This window comes from Neolamprologus multifasciatus, chromosome 6 (genome assembly GCF_963576455.1).
Source record: "Neolamprologus multifasciatus chromosome 6, fNeoMul1.2, whole genome shotgun sequence".
Taxonomy (NCBI): Eukaryota; Metazoa; Chordata; class Actinopteri; order Cichliformes; family Cichlidae; genus Neolamprologus; species Neolamprologus multifasciatus.
This window is the reverse complement of record NC_140444.1, coordinates 30,262,379-30,282,798: the sequence shown is the minus strand read 5'-3', so window position 1 is coordinate 30,282,798 and position 20,420 is coordinate 30,262,379. Positions and strand designations below refer to the sequence as shown.

The following is a 20,420-nucleotide window of genomic DNA, read 5'->3' as shown; positions in this document are numbered from 1 at the left end:
CATAAAAATAACTCATTTGTCTCCAGGTTACAACCACTCATAATTGTAATGCCCCCTTCGCCAATTTAAAGTTTTCTTTTCTGTTGTATTGTGACATGACGTGAGGGTAAATTTGGGTGAAAATGGTTCTTTTAATGACTTTAAAAAGTATTGAGAAAATAAGCTCTCTCTTTACAACGAAAAGAAAACAAAAAAACTTTTTTAGAGGTTTATTTTTTTAGTCATATTGGAAACTTTCTGAATGAAGCCCATTAAATGACTTTATTAAAGTATTCACGGGGTAATATTAATGTTGCATGTAATTGTTACCATTTCCAAGCTCTCATTTAGTGCAGCTATCACCAATATCATTAGGTGGCTTATTGTGCTACAAAAATAAAAAACATGGCAACTCCACGTGCTTAAATTCACCTTTAAAAAGGGCAACACTTGGGATTTTGGAATCACCGTTTCACGCCACAACACAAATGTTATTTCTTTAGCAGAAGTGAAGCTCTCTGGCTTCTCATTTCCATTTGATGAGCTGTTTGTGTTATTACAACTGATTGGCACAGCTGTTTGGAAGTTTAGATTGTGGAGGGGAAAGACGATGATTAATCAGTGCTCTTCAGCAAATCATTTTCCACTTCCCTAAATCAGTAACGCCTGAAATACTTACAGAAAATTTCCCTGTTCTTGGACAAGGCATGACGCTTTGCACTGGTCTTTTTCAACTGCACGTTAAACACCGAGTCCTGAATCTGGCTGCACATGTGTGGATGTGATAGATTGTTCTATATTGAGGTGGTGACATGCAGTTCACAAATCAGCTGACCCCTGCCTCTACTCTCCACCGCTAATCTTCTCTATCCTTCTCCGTGTAGTTCTTTCCTCCCTCTGTTTCACTGCATCGTTGTCACCGCGATTAGATCATTCGAACAGAAATCAGTTAATTTGAAAACATTTCATTATCATTTATACCTTTGCCTCTTTACACACACACAAGAAATTCCAAAGGATGTCATAGCTGTTGATTGGTGCGGGTGAAAAACAGAAGGCAAATTAATTGAATAATCAGAAATATGCAGATTAATAGCTTGCAATTTAAATGCAGATTTTGACATTTTTCCAGAGTCGGGAAGAAAAGGAGAGAGGGAAAGAAACATTGTGTGGAGTTCCCAACAAAACTGAATCAGCAACAATTCAATACATATTTATATTCTAATCAGCTTTTTGTTTGCACATTTAAAAAACGCTACTAATGTGACTGAGCGCTGAACAACTAATGGCAACATACATCTGACGAAATGATTTAGTGAGTGCTATGATAAAGTCCTCAGCTTAATAAATGTGATTAACCTGACTCTCAGTAGCACAAATACATAAAACATGGAGTCAGTTACAGATGTTAGTAGAAGACACCTACGATGAACATTCATAATGACAGGCGTGTTTGTTTGTATTTGTCATTTTAGATTTCTCTCATCGTTGCCTTTGCTCCCATCAATCTGTAATCAGAGATACAAAACACCGCTCTGCCTCGGTCACCAGCTTTAATGTGTGATTAGCTGGCCACTAATCACCAACTTAGAGTTCTCATGATTCATGACTTAAACATATAAACTGAAAGAAAGTATGAACTGGCCAGTTGTTTTTAAGTAATGAATGCCAAGTGAGGAAGAGCAAGGCTATTTATATGCAGTGACAATGAGCTAATCCCAATGCAAAACATTATATGCAGCAAGCATTCCCGATAAGACGCAAAGAAAACAAACTGGGTAAACAAGATTTTGCTGTTGGAATTCTGAGCAGTTCCGTGCTTTTCTCTATATTATAATATAGGAACTGGCAGTGATGCTGGGGTTGTCACGTGGATACACTTACAGCTGGGTGGACACTGTACTAATGCAGCTTCTTGGAATCGTTAAAGCACCTCTCTTTGCCTCACATGCACACACGGTTAATACTGCCCAGATGTTATCTTCCCATTTACTTGTGAATTTTATGTAACACATGAAACACTGTATTTGTGTATACAGACATCGTATCAACTCAAAAATGTTTGGCTCAGTCCAGGTTCAGTAATACTGTCTTGATGTAAAATCAGTTAAGAGTAAAGTGATGTACGCTGTGTATAAAATGTAGTCATTTATTTTGAAAATGAAATTTGACAGTGCAATTTTTAAAATTGTGATAGAACAATAAAAACCGTGGCTCGCAAAATCGCTAGCCCGACGTCCCGGGGCTAGCGATTTTTCCAGTCGGGCTACCAAAATCCATCTCAGCCCTGCCCGTCGGGCTATCATAGGAAGGAAAGATATGTCAATGCTTTTGCATTCTTTCGCAAATGTAGCTGAGTAATTATGTCATCGGCATCGATGAGCCACTGTCAATATGTGACACATTGAAATCGCGTTTGAATTTGCGCTTGTTTTTTGCTTTCACTTTCACTTTGCGATCACGCGAACTGTGTATAGAGAGTGGCAGGGCTACCAGGGATTTTGAAATTTTGCGAGCCCTGAAAACAGATTACATTATTAGAAATGTCTTAATATGACTGCATTATTAGGAACACTCATCATCTATTTGACTTTTTAATCATTTTTAAACTCAGGCTTGCAGAGTGGGCGGAGACTATCCTAGCACTCATAAGCAAACAGTGGGGCACACCCTGGACAGGTCACCAGTTTGACTGGCCAATTCAGAATCACCAGTTAATCTAACATGTCTTTGTGTGAGGAAGATGGAGTACCAGGAATGTGCAAACCCCACACAGAAAGACTCGAGCCAGCAGGTTTAAACCATGAACTTTCTTGAATGGCGCTCACCACTGCACCAGTTTGCTGACCATATTCAGACAAAATCTGTTTATAGTATACTATACGAGCTCACAAAATTAATGCCAATAAATGTCAGACACACACACAGACTCGCTCTCAGACAGATTGGCAAAGTTTACGAATAATCATAGTCTAATTTACAAATGGAGACAGATTGCAAACACATTGCAATCAGTTGAAGTCAGTCTGTGACCAGTTGCAAACTCATAACACCACTACTGCTAACAAAACAAATTGGATTCAGAGAGTAAGATTTTACATGGCACTATTTCCACAAAATATTTAGTAAATATTAATACTGAGTGTTAAAAACAGACCTGATTATCAGAAATCCCTATGAAGGTGAGATTTACAGCCTATTTCAACTTAATTTGCTGTAATGCACCAAAGTTGCTGTGTGTTACAATTCACAGTTAGAAAGCTAATATTATGAAATATTATGTGCACGGTTTGTTGGCTTTGCATCTGATTCTCAGTAGAAGAGTTTCACAGTTTATGTGTAATTAAACTTTTCTCTAACTGAACCCTTGTTCTTAAATATGCAGAGATCTATTAGTCATTTCTTAACATTTATACATTTTCCGTAAATTCATTTAGCCCTGAAACACAGGTTCCCATAGGACTCCTCAGCCTCAGGGATTTGTGATGTGGAATCTCAAGATTGTTAGCATAATGAACATGCTTCTCCTGATTTAATTTGCAAATAAGGATAGGAAAAAATAAGAAAATTTGGAAATAAGAAAAGGATGGCTTATAAACTGACTTGGCAATAAAAACAATTCTAGATTGAGCGTCTAAATCACATTTACAAACATTACTTCAACAAAGCTATCTGTCTCTTAAGTGGATTTCTCTTCCGTGTAGGTGGCTAATTACAGGTTCTATAAAGGAAAAATAGTAAGAGTCACAGATACATAAGAGAAAGCAGAAAAGACAGGTAACCTTTTATTGCCAAACAGCAGCATGGAGAATATTTACAGCACAAACCTCAAAGCTTACATTAGCCTACATTTCTCACATTGCAACTGGACTGATGATAGCTCAGTTAGAAATTCTAGAGTGTTCTGCTAGCGGTGGCTAATTCAGCAGCTGTACTATATGATGGGTGACCGACTAAGTCCTGTAAGCTACACCATAACTGCAAACGGACATATCAATGGGGCCGATGTGTACGTAGCTTTCTCAATCCATGAGTTTGTGCGCACACGTAAACTACTTCTGAGACTCAGCAGCCCTGTTGATCAGAAGTGGATAAATAATTGATGTTATTTTTCCCCAAAAAATGTTTTTTATTAGTACAAATGTGATTAACTGATGACCACTTAGCACCGGCATTAATGTGTCACCTTTCCTTGAGTCTGTGGCAGAGATGAAGCAGCCTTCTCCGGCTCGGGAATATTCATGACCTCAGGTGGACTTATGTGTGGGTGTGATGTATCATGTTACCATGGAGACAGCAGACATATGTTCCGAACATCGACCAGAGGAGGCAGTGACGCCGACAAGAGCAGGCATGCAAAAGTGCATGCACAGACACACGCGCGCCCGCATATTCACATACACACCCCGAGGGCAAGCAGGACAGGAAACTGTCAGGAGGAATCAGAGTCAACATTCTCCTCTTTCTCTGGGAGTTTTCACTCCGAGACCGCTCTCTGAAGGTTTAAGTACATACAGTCCTATCCACTGAAGAAGTACTTAATTTATTCTCTCTTGTATTCCCACCAGCCTTTGTGTTTACTGTTTATTAGTGCTTTGCTCATGTTTATCTTTATTGCTATCAGCGATACATCATTGAGTGTTTTGTTTCAGTCAGTGAGCAAAGTGAAATTCAGTCCCAGTAAGCCTTCTCCCAAAATATTTCAAACACCCACTCATCTCTTTTTCACTTTCATATTCATTTTTATGGCTCTCAACTCCATATTGTACACATGAGCAAGAGGCTATTGTGTGTACATGCGCTCGGAGATTTTAATGAAAAAAAGAAAAAAAAAAGGGGGGTGGAATAAAATACACAATGTGCTGTTATTCCACTGTACAAAGGGACTTATCTGACTGCATAGTACACACAAACAGTGGCTCAACAATATACTGAAAGACTGTTTTTAATAACTACATTAGCGGTTTGAAAAAAATGACCTTGTTTGATCAGATTCAGCTAAAAATAGATATGCTACAATGCTATAGCAGCAGATGGATGAGTACTGATGGCGAAGTGTTCACTGAACAAATCGGACAACCTAAAGGTGGCAAATTAAATTTGCAATAAGTTGGAAATAACTGCTGGAATTTAGGCAGGACATTTATTGAAGTTGTACTGCAGTCCCATTCTTCCAACTTTTCAGTATTTTTCGTAAGGCTGAATGGGTTTAAGCTGAATATTAATTAATATTAATAATCCACAGAGCAAGTTCCACACACAGCTTAAAATTAAAGGTATCAGTCTTTTAGGGTTTTGATTTAATTATGCATTGAATTATAAAACATTAATGTACTTTAGATTACTCTAGCATCAATGTGGAAATGGCATTAACTGCTATGTATAGCGCACTTTATATTATATTATTCCTCCTCTGGAAAGCAAGAGGATTGAGACTTGCAACCTGATTGTTTTACAAAAATCAATGCGTTAAGCATCATTGGTTTGCTAGATAGCAAACTAGAGGCATTGTGCATTCTACTTAAAACTAAAATTGGAAGCCACCGAGAAAATAAATAAATGTTACCAAACAAACAGCATATTGTAACCTCCTGAGGGTCTGTTAGTACTACTACCTGTAGAACGATCCATAATCATAATGAACTAAAAAAAACAAATTAAAACAAGTTTAAAAACACTCGAAAACTACTAAAGTGTACCTCCAACTTCACTGACAAATGCAAGAAAGTTACAAACCACAACTAAAGAAAAACTACATCCATGTGACTTTAAATCTCTGCTGAATGACTCACCTGGCCTGCTTCACCCACATGTCAACTCAATCACTCCAGACAAGTCATGTCAGGCAAGCTGTCCATGTCTCCAAACATACTTTGTTTTTGAGGCCTAATAAATACTTAATCCCTTATCATCATGGAGGTATACATATTAACTTGATTTACAACAAAGAAAAAAAACTGTGTCAGGTCCATAATCAACACCACAGTGGACTTCAGATTAAACAATCAATATGTGATTAAAGTGGAAACCTTCAGTGTCAATTCAAAGAAGTTTGTAGTAGTAGGGCTGTCATGAAACTACAATTTCAGACTTTATACTGATACCTGGGAAAAGGCTCAATGCCATTTTTAATACTGCAGAGGAAAAATAATAAGTAAAAATAAATAAATAAGCCTACATTTCCCAAATAATAATAAAGATTCGAGCAAGGTAAATTATAAATGGACTGGTTCTTACATTGGGGTTAGTAACTTGCCGACTGCAGACTGGAGCAACCAGGGATCGAACCACCAACCTTCCAATTAGCAGATGACCTGCTCACCTCCTGAGTAACAGCCACAATGTTCTTTCTATGAAATGTTTTGTCAGATGTGATCAGACCCAAACCTTCTAAAAGCTTTACTTTTGATTCATCGGTCCACAGAATCATTTCCCAAATGTTTTGGCAATCATTAAGATGTTTTTGGCAAACATGAGATGAGCCTTTGTGTTATTCTAGGTCAGCAGTCGTTTCTCCTTGAACTCTCCCATGGATGCCATATTTGTATCTTTCTTATTGTTTAATCATGAACTCTGACCTTATCTGAGGCCAGAGAGTCTGCAGTTCTTTAGAGGTTTCTGGATTCTTTTATGACCTGCTGTCTCTTGGTTGTAGACTTTGAGAATGACAAGCCTGGCTCTTCGAAAAGGTTCTCTATTTGGTTAATTTGCTGGGAGTTTGCAACCCTATTAGTTAGGTTGCTTAATATTTCTGCTAAGTACTCTTTAAAATACCAGAATAGGAAGGATGGCGTAGGTTTAAGTTTATTAGACTGATCAGTATCAAGACACTTACAAATGTGGATTGCACAACACTGGACATTATATTTCTTCATTTCCATTTAATACTTGTACAGCTGCTGTTATTGTGTATATATATATATATATATATATATATATATATATATATATTTCTTCATACATTCTTATATATTTCTATACTGTGTATTGTGTATTTTGTTGTACAGTTATTTTAGTTTCAACTTTAATTTATATATTTTATCTTATTCTTTCCCAGTTAAATTTACTCTTCATTCTAATTGGTTGTTGTACAGTTATTTCATTTTTAACTTTCATTTTTATATTTTATTTTATTCCTTCCTGGTTAAATTTACCCTTTTTAATTTTCATATTTATTTCCTATCTTATTCATAGCCTTCTGTGCTGAACTATGAAATATTTTGGGTGCAGTGTAATTTTCACATACAGGTATAACAGAATAGCTTTAGTGTTGTTGTTTATTTAAACTTGAGTATGAACTTATACAAAATGCAGCAAGATATTAAAAAAAAAAACAGTTTTATTGATTAAAAATACACTATATTGGATTCATATCGGTATTGGCAGATATCCAAATTTATGATATCGGTATCAATATCGGACATAAAAAAGTGGTATCGTGCCATCTCTAGTACAGAGGTAAAATTATAAAAGACAATCACCGTCCAAAAACGTGGAACGGCAAAGAACTGATACAGGAAAGGGACTAATGTAAGCATACATTATAAATAAGACTGTTCTATAACTGTCCTCCTTTTTAACATCAGCTGTGTCGATATTTTTACACCCTACTGGGTGCTGTCAATAGCACCGTAGTAGAGGACGGCTACATAAAACCTCCTTTCCTTTTAAAATAAGCTCACTGTATTTATTGTCTAATAAATACAAATGGTCAAAAAGGAAAGTGCAATATCTTGGGTCATTATCATTTTAAGTAACGGTCTATAACAGGCGTATCACTGGGAGGGAGGCGATGTTGACACCAGTAACCTTTTGAGCCGCTGACCCAGCTGGGCCCCACTGCACGAGCTCCTTACAGCTGTTGCAACCAGCTTCCCTGGCAGTCAAGCTCTGCTTTAAGTTATTTCAAAATTAAGCTATAACAGACAAATGAATAAACTGTTCAAACTGTGATGGCTTACAATCCGTCTTACACACCCTCACAGGCAAACACACATTTGTGTGGCGTTAATCATTCCCCGGTGGCTGATAAAACAGAGACCGGTCATTAAGTCTCGACAGTGTTCATAAACTGTACTTTATTAACTGTCCTCTTCTTTCGCCCACTGACACACACAGACACAAATTATTTTGCTTTTTCAAAAGGCACTTTTTCATTGCTTCTACTCTGTCTGCGTATCACCTATCCTCAACCGTTGCCTCATACGTTTTTCTCCATCTCTCTTTTGTGAGAGGGCTGACAGTTAATTGGGAGTGTGTTTTAATGAGCTGGCCCTGAAATTTTATCTTCTCCTTTCATTAGGAAGGGAAGACAGGGGCGAGCGTGTCAAGGAAGTGAAGGAAGAGGGAGAGAGAGTAAAGGAGGCAAGGAATGAAACGAGAGGAAAAAAAGTCAGTGAATAGAGAACATCGAGAAGTTTTTAGTAAGTGCTGTGGAGAGCTCTGTGCGTGTTTGTTTATTTGTTAATGAGCTAATCAATAGCAGAGGTGTGTAAGCCCAGCAGTGGGTCTGCTTTGGGAGATTACTTACAAAGACGCACAACTTGGAAGACTTGTCTATCTACAATGTTCTTCTCTTATTTTTAAACTGGCCTGACTAGACTGAAGTTGCTCATCTCAGGTTTCTCAGGCACAAGTCAGGACAATATGCACCTCAATCTCAGTGTGAATCACATTGTGTCAAATCTACCATTTTATTTAAGCAACTGCACAGTTTGATTGTATAAAACAAAAATAAATAACTGTTTTTACATAAAATTCTATTTCTAATACCATGGAGGAAATGAATACAGAAAAATCTACAGCAAGATTTGCAGCAAGGTGAAAAGTGTTTATGCATAAATAAACAACCCTTTCCAGTCATTTTTTGTTTTTGTTTTTTTAACTTATGGGCTTATGTGAACTCTTAAATTCACAAATGTTAATATAACACTAATTCAGCATCTTCTCCTTGAAGCTTCATGAAGAAAAATGCTAAAATAAGTCAATCACTCACATTCCTAAGGTGTTTATCTCTCTGATTAGCAGAGCCTCATAAATATCTAATCACTGATGCTAATCAGATTGCTCACCTAGGGGTGAGCTAAAAATATAAAGCACATGCACAAGCTACACTAAGCCCCCCCCCCCCAAAAAAACCCCTAAAAACTACCCTTTTCCTAGGTAAATAATGGCTTTAACAAATCTAATGTAACATTAGTCCATTATTGATCAACCAACAACAGTTCTGCATAAACTCTGGGCAATGAGGATGATGATCACCGTTTCTTGTTGGCGGCACTAAAAGAATCACACAGTTACAGTCAGTTCTGATGCCTGCAGCTTTGATCTCCTTCCACTTTAAGGCTGGCTGTTAAAATAATTACACAGTCAGGCTTCAGACTATTTGGTAAAACTGATCAAAAACAGCAGCATTTTGGTGCCAACATAATGACATTCCCTTTGACTTTGAAGTATATCGTGCAAACATATCAAAACAATTGACATCAAATGCTGTACAGGTCTATAACTATTATAGATGATAATATAACAATTGTACCACAGCACATCAAACCTATCATTTTATTAATGCAGACCTTTACCATGAAAACCACACAAGTAATTTCCTAATCTCAAGGCAGACTCCAAGTCGATAAACCTTTTATTTTCTTTTTTTAGGTAAATTGTAAAGTTCAGCTGGTTATGGCTGGATAATTAGATTTATAGTCAATTTTTACGTTTTGGTTTAAATGAAGTTTGTAAATTATTAAAGCAGACCCTATAAAACGTTTTTATATCAGATGATTTTATGTCAATCTTGGTCACCACCACAGACACGTAGTGGACCAAACTTTACTCTTTTCATTCCCCCGTGTTTTTTTTGGGGGGGAGATAAATATCATGATCAGCACAGACACATATTTATATTCCTCGGTCAACTGCATAAAATGAAGGCTCTGCTCTGTATTTACCTGTTGCCATGGTGAAATGTGGTGAAACTAAGATTGAACATGCTCAAGGTTGATTGAACTTACTCTGATCAGGAAACAGAGTTGTGTTTGTTGAACATGCCTTCTGGATCAGGATCCAGGTCTTATTTGGGATCAAAGTGAGAGTCATTAGGCTGTTAACTGCTGTCATTTAGAGCCACAGTAGTTTCTCAGATTTCCTTCTCACACATAAGTGGGGAGCTGACAGGAGACAGCTTAAGTGAAACAATGTTTAATCAGACAGACAACAACACATTATGTTACGGTAGCTGTGTAACACTGGGCCAACGTCCTACCTTCTTTGAAAAGGTCTCCGATGGAACATAAAGGAAGTGGAAGTAAACAAACGAGCGAAAGAAAGCACCATCACCACTGGATCATTTCACTCATGACAACTCACTTTGTCCCCAGTTTGCACTTAAACAAACATAACATAAACCTACAAACAGGAGCTGTCAGTGTAGCAGTGGGAAATGCTTCTAAACTGCCCTCCCTCTGCTGTTAGCTACCTCCATGTTACATTAGCTCTACCGCTAGCTGCTGATGCTGTCCCGTGGCCAAGTAAACACAGAACATAAACTGAACTGGACTAAACTGGCTCATTGTCACCGATATTCAATCCGGCTGTTCATCCACTGACCATTTTGGGTCAGTATTGGACTGATATCCAGTCCAAGTATTGGCTCGGTGAATCCCTACCATAAAACAAAACAAAAAAACCCAACACAAAACAAACAAAAAAAAAACCCCATAAAAAGATGTTACTCAGTGTTTATCAACTATTATTTCTTGAAATTACACTCTTGGCCTGACTCGATGGCAGATAAATACAAACCCTACAGCCATGCAACTTGGATGGCATTCATCCCGAATCCTATGAGGAAATAATGGCTAAATTTTCAATGTCACGATGAAGTAAAATGAGTCTAAAGAAGCTTGATCTGAACAACAGTATATATGTTGTCCCTGTATCATCAAATCATTTTTCTGCTCCACATGATAGCCATACATCAGACATCAACCACAAACTAGAGCATTTGGATTTTAGGAAAATACAGAAAAAATAAGTTTTGAATATCAAAAACATGTAAGCATATTCTAGTAGAACCAAAACATAAAACTGTGACCCTGTAAATGAGCAACATGTAGCCTCATTAAAACACCAAACTACAGTAAGGTTACAGGGCTGACAAACAATGAAAATACATTTTAATGAGTGTGACATACAGTAATGAATGCATGAGACAAGAGCGAGGGCAGGGGAACGTGACTACTGCAGGTTAAACAGCTTACGCTATAGGAGGGGGATTTGGGTGCCTCTTCTAGAGGGGGATATTAGCAGGATTATCTGGCAACCCTGTTGCTGAGGTGAATAACATTAGAATCCTATTTGTAAAGACTTCTTTGCTTCCTGTCCCAAATCCCCCCATTTTATCTCCCTTTACTCTTGCTTCATAGTACAATTAGTCCACTTTACATTCTCATACCCCAGATTAAAGTCACACGCATGCTTAAAAAGCAGAATATATACACATACTGTATTTATGTGTCCTACTGTGTATCCTCTTTAAAACATGAATGTCACTGTGTGTTTATGTGTGTATGCGCGTGTTTTGATTTTTGTATTCCAATAATAGTACAGGCCTTTCTGCTCCCATAAGCCACTAAGTGTTTGTCATACACACTCGCAATGGTGCATACTTTGAATACTAATACAGAGGGTGTTAGCATTCGTTTTGGGTATGCATGTGTGGCTTTGTACATCTGTATGCACTTGCAACCAGCAGTGGGAGGGTGAGGTGGTAGCAAGTGCTGTGCGGTGTGACAGAGTGTTGAGATTGGAACGAGTATGTGTGCATTTGAGTGTGACAGTGCGCGCCATGAGGGCATTATGACTGTGTGTGGGTCTGTATATGTGTGTGTTTTATGGACACACTCTGAGGTTAATAAATATTGACAGTGAATTATCTCTTCTGGCAGAGTCGCAGGTGGTTTCGATGGAGCAGACCGGACAGAAATCAAAAGAAAAACAAAAAAAAGTGCATGTGCACGTTTACACACCGCTCCTATTTTATATTTTTCCTTTTTCAGCTATTCTTAATTTCAGCAGAATTCTCGAGAGTCCTTGAGCAAGGCACCGATGACCAGTCACAATAAACTAGCATGTGACAGCAATAATTACCTGCCAAGATAATAAAGCTGCCCCTCTGCCACCTTGCCATTACGGATTCTCCAGGGTTTCTGCTCTAGCTCGGGGCCGCCATCAGAACATGACAGCCGCAGCAACATGGAAATTAGCTAATGCTACACAATTGGGCTACAGAGAGAAAGAGAGACAGACTGAGCAATAAGCAGAGGTAAAAACAAAAGTCCAGGATGGAAAGATGAGAGGAAAGTAAAACAGTTTGAAAAAAAAAAAAAGCTGTGAAGAGAGCATAACTCTTAAAAAAAGTGCTTTCTAAAAAGCTAAGGGATAATGACAAATTCAGCTTTTATTTAGCCCGTTCAATAAGCGAGTGGTGATCGATTAATGTAAAACCCACCCTGTGACACTGCCCAGTCATCACTCTCTTCTTCTCTTCCACACAGACGCTGCCAGTCTCCCACACATACAAATTTAAACCACAAAGCAAAGAGTCTCTGTTGGCATAGTGCTCGTCTTGCTGCATCGCTAAGCCGATGCACAATGTGGCAAAGTGATGCGGCACCTTGCAAGGTCAAATCTAAACTTCCCGAGGCGCTTTTTTTTTTAAAGAGCTCCTTGGGACAGATATCAACACTTACACAGATGCCATAGCCTGTAGGAGTTTTGCTGACAGTGTGCCCATTTTAACTTCACGCTGCTGTTTAATGATGCACACTATCTGTGGCTAAAAGCTACATGTTTCCATATCTGATCAGTTTAGGTCTGTATATAAAGAAGGATGTAAAATAACACAAACCCCCCAAAAAAACATGTTACTTGTACGCAAGGCTGGATTATGAGTGTATGTATAAATTTCAGGTCTTGTTTCAACTTCTAATTATTGTTCTTATTTATTTAAATTTAAAATCTTGTGACATTTGATGGCATCCCCAACCTTAGATGAACTCTTCATACCTTTTTGAAGAGCAAGGAGTCATCCATGTGCTCCGCGTAGACAGACGTGAGCCGGTATTGGTTCTCAGTGGTTATATCGATCTGGTAGCCGGTCAGGACGTAGCACACTGTGCGAAACTCCTGTATTTTTCTTTGAAACACCTCTTTAAGTCTCTGGTTCCTCAGCTCTGAACTCTCCATTTGTTTACGCAAATCTGTAACACACAAATCAGTTATATAGCACAGTTATTTTGATAGCATAGTTATATGCTATCAATATGTAGAGTTTCTGGAATAACTCCAGCAACTTAAATTAGCATCTCAAAGACTTGATATTATTAGATAGCAAAGCCATAAAAATAAAGATTTAGTAAATTTAAATAAACCTGAATTCTGAATGCACAAGCAAAGAAAAAGACTACAAGTGGGAGACAAAAGCTCGAGCCAGGGTGGAGAATCAGATAAAGAGTCCAGTGGAGAGTCTAGCATGGAAGTACTTAACATTTGAGGGCGATGACCAGGGGGTGATAACTGATTCCCAAAAGGCAATATTTAAATCATTTCCATTTTTGCTTTTCAGACCAAGAGAGGAAGACCTGCAATTAGATCTGCGAATGCCTTTCAATTTAACATCCATCAACATTCAGAGTATCAGAGTATTATCCTTCTTATGGTATAGAGCACAAATACATTACTATTTAGCTTGAGATGGATGGAATGAAATCAGCGATGAACCATAGGCTAAAATATTAGCAATGCCTAATGTTGCATAAATATTTAATTACATCAATCATCCAAACACTGCTGCCTGTCTCCCATTAATGATATATAATTTTACCATTTTAAAGTTTCCCACTTAGTTAAAATAACTTTTTATTAAAGAGTTTATGGCGTTTATGTTTAGCAACATAAACTGGTATCAAACTGGGTATAGAGAATCGTGTACTCATCTACTGTTTTTGGTACCAACTACTAAATATCGTGACACCCCTAGATACCAGCATCAAAAAGTTGTGAATAATATCAATCTCTACCCCACAGCAATCCATCTGCTCACTCAGGTCTACATACTACTGTAAAGCAGAGCACGGTGGCGTCTGAAGCAGTCAGCTGCATCTCCTAGCTGGGAGCAGAGATAATCATGAAGGGGAGAAACAGAATGGGGCTCGACTTTAATTTGTTGAAAATCAATTTGGGATAATTACTTTAATTTGGAGACTTGATTTGAGAAGTCAGAGAAATTAGTTTGTCTGAGGAAAAAATGAGTCGCTGTGGAGGTAATTATTTACAATGTGATCACCACAGAAGAGAAAGTTAAAAAGGATATAGATGCAAATGTGGAGCCATGAATATTTTGTAAGTACGCAAGTGGTAAAAGGAGAGCTGGGAAAGGAACAACCACAAAGAGGCAAATATTTACTTTTTGTAGATATTTGTGCCAATCTTCTCAACACTGTGATGTATGCAAATCTGAGAAAATGTAAAAAAAACCCAACCAACCAAAAAAAACGAGTGCAGGCAGGAGCACCGTAAAGACTATCAACCAAAAAAACAAAAACACATGGATGAGGGAGATGATGTAACCAGGCAAAGAAAATGCTTACCTAACGCCTCTGAAAAGCTTGGTGTTTGCTACTGATTTTTTTAAAGGTTAAAAGCATTTCTGCTGCTCAAATGTGAACCTACATTGTTCAGGGTTATACCTTACTTAACAACCAGTCCTTTTCACTTTTTTCCTCTCTCTCTACAGTCAGCATCAGTCAGTCAAAACTCTCTATTCTCTAATACCATAATGCGTCGTTTCAAGAGCAGTCAGGGAGTTTTTATTCCCATAACTTCTAACCCTGCTGCGACTGATAATTATTTCTACTCATCATTCTCCTCTTCATAGCGTATAGCTTGGCCGATTACATTTTTATCTGTCATTATTAAACAAGTGAATGACTAGAAAGTATAAACTCAAGAGTCTGGGACTGAGCCTGCCAGTGAGTGTCTACGTGCCTGTCTGTCTCCTGGGTGACTGGGCTCCTCTCAAGTGTCAGTCACCGCGGTTAAATACTGTTTCAAGACTTCAGAAATGTGACAAAACTGTCACTTTATGACAGCCATCAAAATGCCCTGAAAATGGTTGGGAATTCTCAGGCTGCAGCAACCAATACATTTCCTTCTCCGTGCAGACAAGTGGACACACAGGAATGTGGACATGTCGTTATCTGTGCAATCGCAAAGACAAACATGTACAAGTGGGCACACAAATGTGTCAACGTACGTGTTGAGTTACTAAATCCGAGTATTAGTTAGAATACTTTTCACACAAACTTTTACAGTTTTGGTGACTTCTGTATTTCAGTCTTGATTGGTGTCTACAGGTCTGTGTACATAATGGCTCAAAAGCTGTCAGCTGCATAGGGAGCACCTTATTTATATATTTTCTGCTCTCATTTTCAGTCTAAAATACTGCTAAAATTTACACACGTATCAGAAGCAAAAACAAACAAACAAAAACTAAACTAAACTATAGTGTCCCAAAACATCTGCAAAAGTCTTGAGCCACCCCTCACATCATTATATAAGGGAAATGGGAAATAGGAGCAGCGATTTATTGAAAAGTGCAAACATGCATAATCAATATTTAGTACGACCATTTTTATTCTTACTCTTCAACACAGCCTGAACTCTCTTAGTCAAGCTTTCTTGTCATTTCTTTAAGTAGTCTTCAGGAATATTTCCCCAGGCTTCTTGAAGGACTGTTCTCTGTCAGGATGATCCCACACTGCTTCAATAATGTAGGAGTCTGGCCTCTGGGGAGGCCCATCCATGACTGATAGTGTTCCACTGTGTGTTTTTCTATTCAGGATCATCATCATGCTGCAAAGTTGTCCAGTTGCCCACTTGTATAATTTGCCATACGTCAGCCTTTACTACGCATTTACTACCTTTTCTAAAGACGTGGCTTTCAGATAATGATACTTTTATGGCGGCCACTTCTTCTGGCCTCCACTTGTTTTTTGCTGAGATAAGTTTTCAGCTAACAATTTTTGAGAATCATAAAAAATTATATTTTACACCTCTCAAACTGTAATATTTAAAGTTTTCATAGATTTGAAATAAAATGTAAAAAAAATCTCTGCACACATGAACCAAGAGAAAGGTTCCACAACAATTAAAATGCAACTCGTGCATACTGTCTCGATAATCACTACGACACTTATTAAATCACAATGTTTCAGTCTGACTGACTTGATAAAGGTACCTGATGAAGCCAAGTGAGACAGTGTGCGGAGGTTATATTTAAACTGTTATAGGTTTTCATTAAGAAATGGGTACAAAAAATGCATTTTGCGACAGGCTGCTAATAACAAAGTAAATTTAAAACTGCTTCTTTGCAAAGTTATCTGATTTACCCCTCGAGTTAGGTGCCTTTTTAATGCTTTAATGATTCACAGTTAGTGTTAAGTGGCTTAAGAAACCAAAAAGAAACAAACTAAAAAAACATTCATCTGAAATTGTACGAGGACTGGACTGAAAATGAATGAAAAAGCATCCGAAGTCCAAAGAAAAACTTTGAAAGACCTAGAACTACTGCTCAAGACAACTTATAAAAAAGATGATTATTTATTATTATTATTATTAATATCATCATCATCATCATCATCAAAGTTTATTTCCCAGCTAACATGTATTTAATGAAATAATAATTTGTAACAGCAAGAGTAAAAAGTTAAAGCCTTGATTTGTTTCTAATTCTAAACTTACTTTTAAATTTTGTCATCACAATTGTCCGGTATTAATGTGTGAAAAATGCAAAAATGTGGAAACTCATCATCAACACCCACGGCAGAACTAATAACCGCTGGTGTATAAAACTTACTAATTAAATGTAATTAAAAATGGAAAACATTTTCTACCTGCTGCTAATTGCTACATGAAGCATTGTTCCTGTGTAATTTCTTAACTGAACACACCAAGCTTATAGTGAAGTTGAACCACTACAGACAGCAGGGTAAAGACACACACTACATGAGGTAAAATGTCATTAAATAATTTTAATTATTTGATCTCTGATAAGTTTGTAGACTTTCTATTGCACTGACCCAGGTCTTGCAATAAGGACAGATATCACACACTAGGTCTGCTTTATCTACACAGAGTTTAAATTGAACTTACTTGTTACAAACTCAATTTTCATATCATAAGAAATTAAAAGGCAGAGAAGCGAACATGTCAGGAACAGGAGAAGATGACAGAAAAGACAAGAGTGAAAGATGAGAAAAAAATAAGAAGGCTGGGAGTTGGAAAAAAGAAGTGCCAAGAAAATTGAGACCGTGAGCGAGCAGCAGGCAGACAGAGAGAGCACAGAGCGCTGTGCACAAATTGGCCAACAGACTTTTACCAGTGAACTGTCCTGAGCTCCAAATGCATATTTAACCCTGTCATAACTGCACGTCCTCCCTCTAACAGTCTGTCATATAGACACTTAAGAGGACAGAGACTTTCTGAGCCAAAATATCAATGAAGCAGTTCCCAAGAGCAACATGTTCCTTTAGAAAGCAGCAACTGTTGGGTATGGCTTTTCTCTTTTTTTGCAATTTCATATTTTTTGGATCAGTCTACATGTAAAGAGGACCTTTTACAACCTTTAAAATCTGTACTTTTTATGTTGTCTAAATATCCAGTTCCCCTCTAATGTTAACTATAACATTATATAACAATATAATTAAAAAGAGAAAATCTAGTCATCAGATCAGAAAAGCTTCATCCATGGATCAAACCCTCCCTTGGCCCCTTATCCATTCATCTAACATCAGCTATCCGAAACCTGGATCTGCATTTTCACTCTAATTTCATCTTAAAATATATAAACAAGGTCACCCAGTCCATCTCCTACCACCTAAGGAATATTGTGAGGATATGAATAATACTGACTTCTAGTGACACCCATGCTATCAGTCATGCTCTTATTATCTCTCAGATTACTGTAATTGTCTTTTAACAGCCATCAATCATATTATTCCACTCTTAATGATGGTATACTGGCTGCCTTTGACTTATTACTTTTTTAAGCCCCGTTTGCTGTTGAATGACATTATAGGTCACTCTTATTCTGATGTCACACTTCTGTGTCATCTTACCCAACACTTCCTTTGAAGGAGCCAAACTAAGGCTGAAGCTGGGGTTGTGCGTGTCATCCTGGGAATGCCCCACAGCACCTCCACTCTGCAAAGAGCGTACAAGATCCCTGAGCCGTGTCACTTCTTGCCGGAGAGCCTCCACTTCCTGCTGGCGCTCTTGTTTGGCAATGGCGGTAGGGTTCACTTTGAGGTGGAGAACACGGGTTTTCACTGGATCGTAGTCTCCCTGAGACACAGAGACATAGATCAAACAGCCATCAGTTATAGAGCAGAACATTTTTTTATGCACCATCTCATCTTAGCATCCAGGGCGCCTCACATTCCTCACTCACAGCAGTGATCATCACGCTTCAGTTCACCTCGCTGTTGCCAACTCAATAACTCTGTCAGATTTAGTGACTTTTCATATTCTTTTACAGAGCGCTTTTCCCCTGAAAAATAAGAATGCCTTGTGACAAATGCAGCAGTGTAATGACCAAAGAGTGGAAAGTTGTATTCCCCTGCCTGTGTCTCTTCTCTGTTCGATGAGTGCCCTAGATGAGCAGGCAGCAGCACCCATGAAAAATCTGATTCCTTAAAAATGACTGCCTTTAAGGAACCCGGTGTACTTCCACGGTCATGATCAGCTTTGTAGCTTTGATAAACGAAAACTGGCAGCAATAGCTCTATTAATGCCAAAGAGTTACCACACCAAATATTCACTTAATTTAGCTGAGCCACAATATCAATGATTTCTATCATTAACTTCTTTGTGATAACAAAAATACTGACAGCAACAAGTAAATAACAATAAGAAATTAAAATAAACGGAGAGAATACAAAATATACATTGTGAGAATACAGAATACATTGTGCGCTGTTGGTCCTGCGTGGCGCACAACAACATTCAATATTTAGTATTTACTGCTGTTTACACTTAGCTAGATTAATGCGATGGTGTTGTGTTTAGTATGTTGCTCTGGTTTTTTTGCTTGTTTTCTCTTCTTTCTCTCTCAACAGTGCCCTTCCTCACTGTCCCTCTTCCCTTCTGTTTTTCTTTTCCTTGATCTTTCTTTCTCCCTTTTCTATCCCTCAGTCATATCTGTCCCGTCTGTAACAACTGAAAATAAAATAAAATAAATAATAACAACAAAGGTCGATCAAATGGACCAATACAGCAAGGCCATGATGATCCATTTGGCAAAGTAAATCCATTGTTGGTCTTCAGACAACAATTCTGACGGCTAAAGAACCAAATGGGACAGGAAAAAAAAAAGAGAATACAAAATATAACCAGCAAGTTGCAAAAGAGGCCAAACAAAACAGAAGACGAAAATATTTAATGTACAATAATGATCCTACTGTAGTTTTAAATACTGATCATATGAAAACTACATTAATTAAAAGACTTTTACTCGGCTCTCATCTTGGGATATCAGATCAGGTCATTACAGTTTTACACTCATTGTAATTATAATGTTCCACACATGTTCTAACACGCGGAAACACCCCAAAACATTATGAAGCCAAAAGTCTTTGAACGTCAAAGTCTTTCAAAGTCTTTGAACACTATACTGACGCCATCATGTGATTTGAAAATGTCTTGTTATAAAAGGTTACTGCTAATGAACTTTTCTCAAGTTCCTGGCAAAAATGAGCCTTTCAGATGGGGTTGCTACTCAAGTAAGCACAATTTGTCCATGTATAATTAAGCTAGTGAGGCTGTGTTATGTTGCTTACCCTTGCCAAATACATGTATTTAATGCTTGAGTGAAACACACAAATCCTAACTGAACAAGTTAAAAACATTTTACTATACAATCCTGGTAATGTTCCTTTGGTGTGAGACCAACATATGCAAGAAAAACCTGCAAACCTTTTATAACCAATTTCAGTTGCTATACATGGAGAGAAATGGTTACAACTGATCTCACATTACAGATTGGGAGAGGAGGTTAGCATAAAAAAAATACTCGACAGTGTGATCGAAAGCTCTTGATGTTCACGTGAGCTTTTCCTATAAGGAAATAATGTTTTCAGTTATATCAAACAGACACATTAAAGAGAAAGTATTCTTTCCCAGTGTTTTCTTCTCACTCTGCAAGGTCTGGCTAAATAAAAGTCGCTTAATGCCAATATAAGGAGAGACACACTCAAACAGGAGCGCTCACAACATGTACACACCCCTATCTGAGCTCTTGATTACGGGCTAAATTAGATTCTATATGCCTCCAAGCGACGGTTGCCAAATAAACTACAGAGTAAAAGACAGAAAAGAAGAAA

General features: G+C 37.8%; 1 protein-coding gene and 1 long non-coding RNA gene across 2 annotated transcripts in view; one reads left to right on the top strand and one right to left on the bottom strand.

The window, feature by feature from the left end:
• Positions 1-20,420, top strand: part of LOC146517292 (uncharacterized) — a 378,392-nt gene that overhangs the window by 214,614 nt on the left and 143,358 nt on the right. The window lies entirely within an intron of this gene.
• mad1l1 (mitotic arrest deficient 1 like 1) overlaps positions 1-20,420 on the bottom strand; it is a 60,830-nt gene that overhangs the window by 9,690 nt on the left and 30,720 nt on the right. Inside the window, exons 16-17 of the mRNA XM_085161629.1 lie at positions 18,159-18,384; positions 13,048-13,241 (exon numbers count right to left, since the gene is read on the bottom strand). Of these exons, the coding sequence (XP_085017755.1) occupies positions 13,048-13,241; positions 18,159-18,384 (420 nt within the window). The remainder of the gene's footprint in view (positions 1-13,047; positions 13,242-18,158; positions 18,385-20,420) is intronic.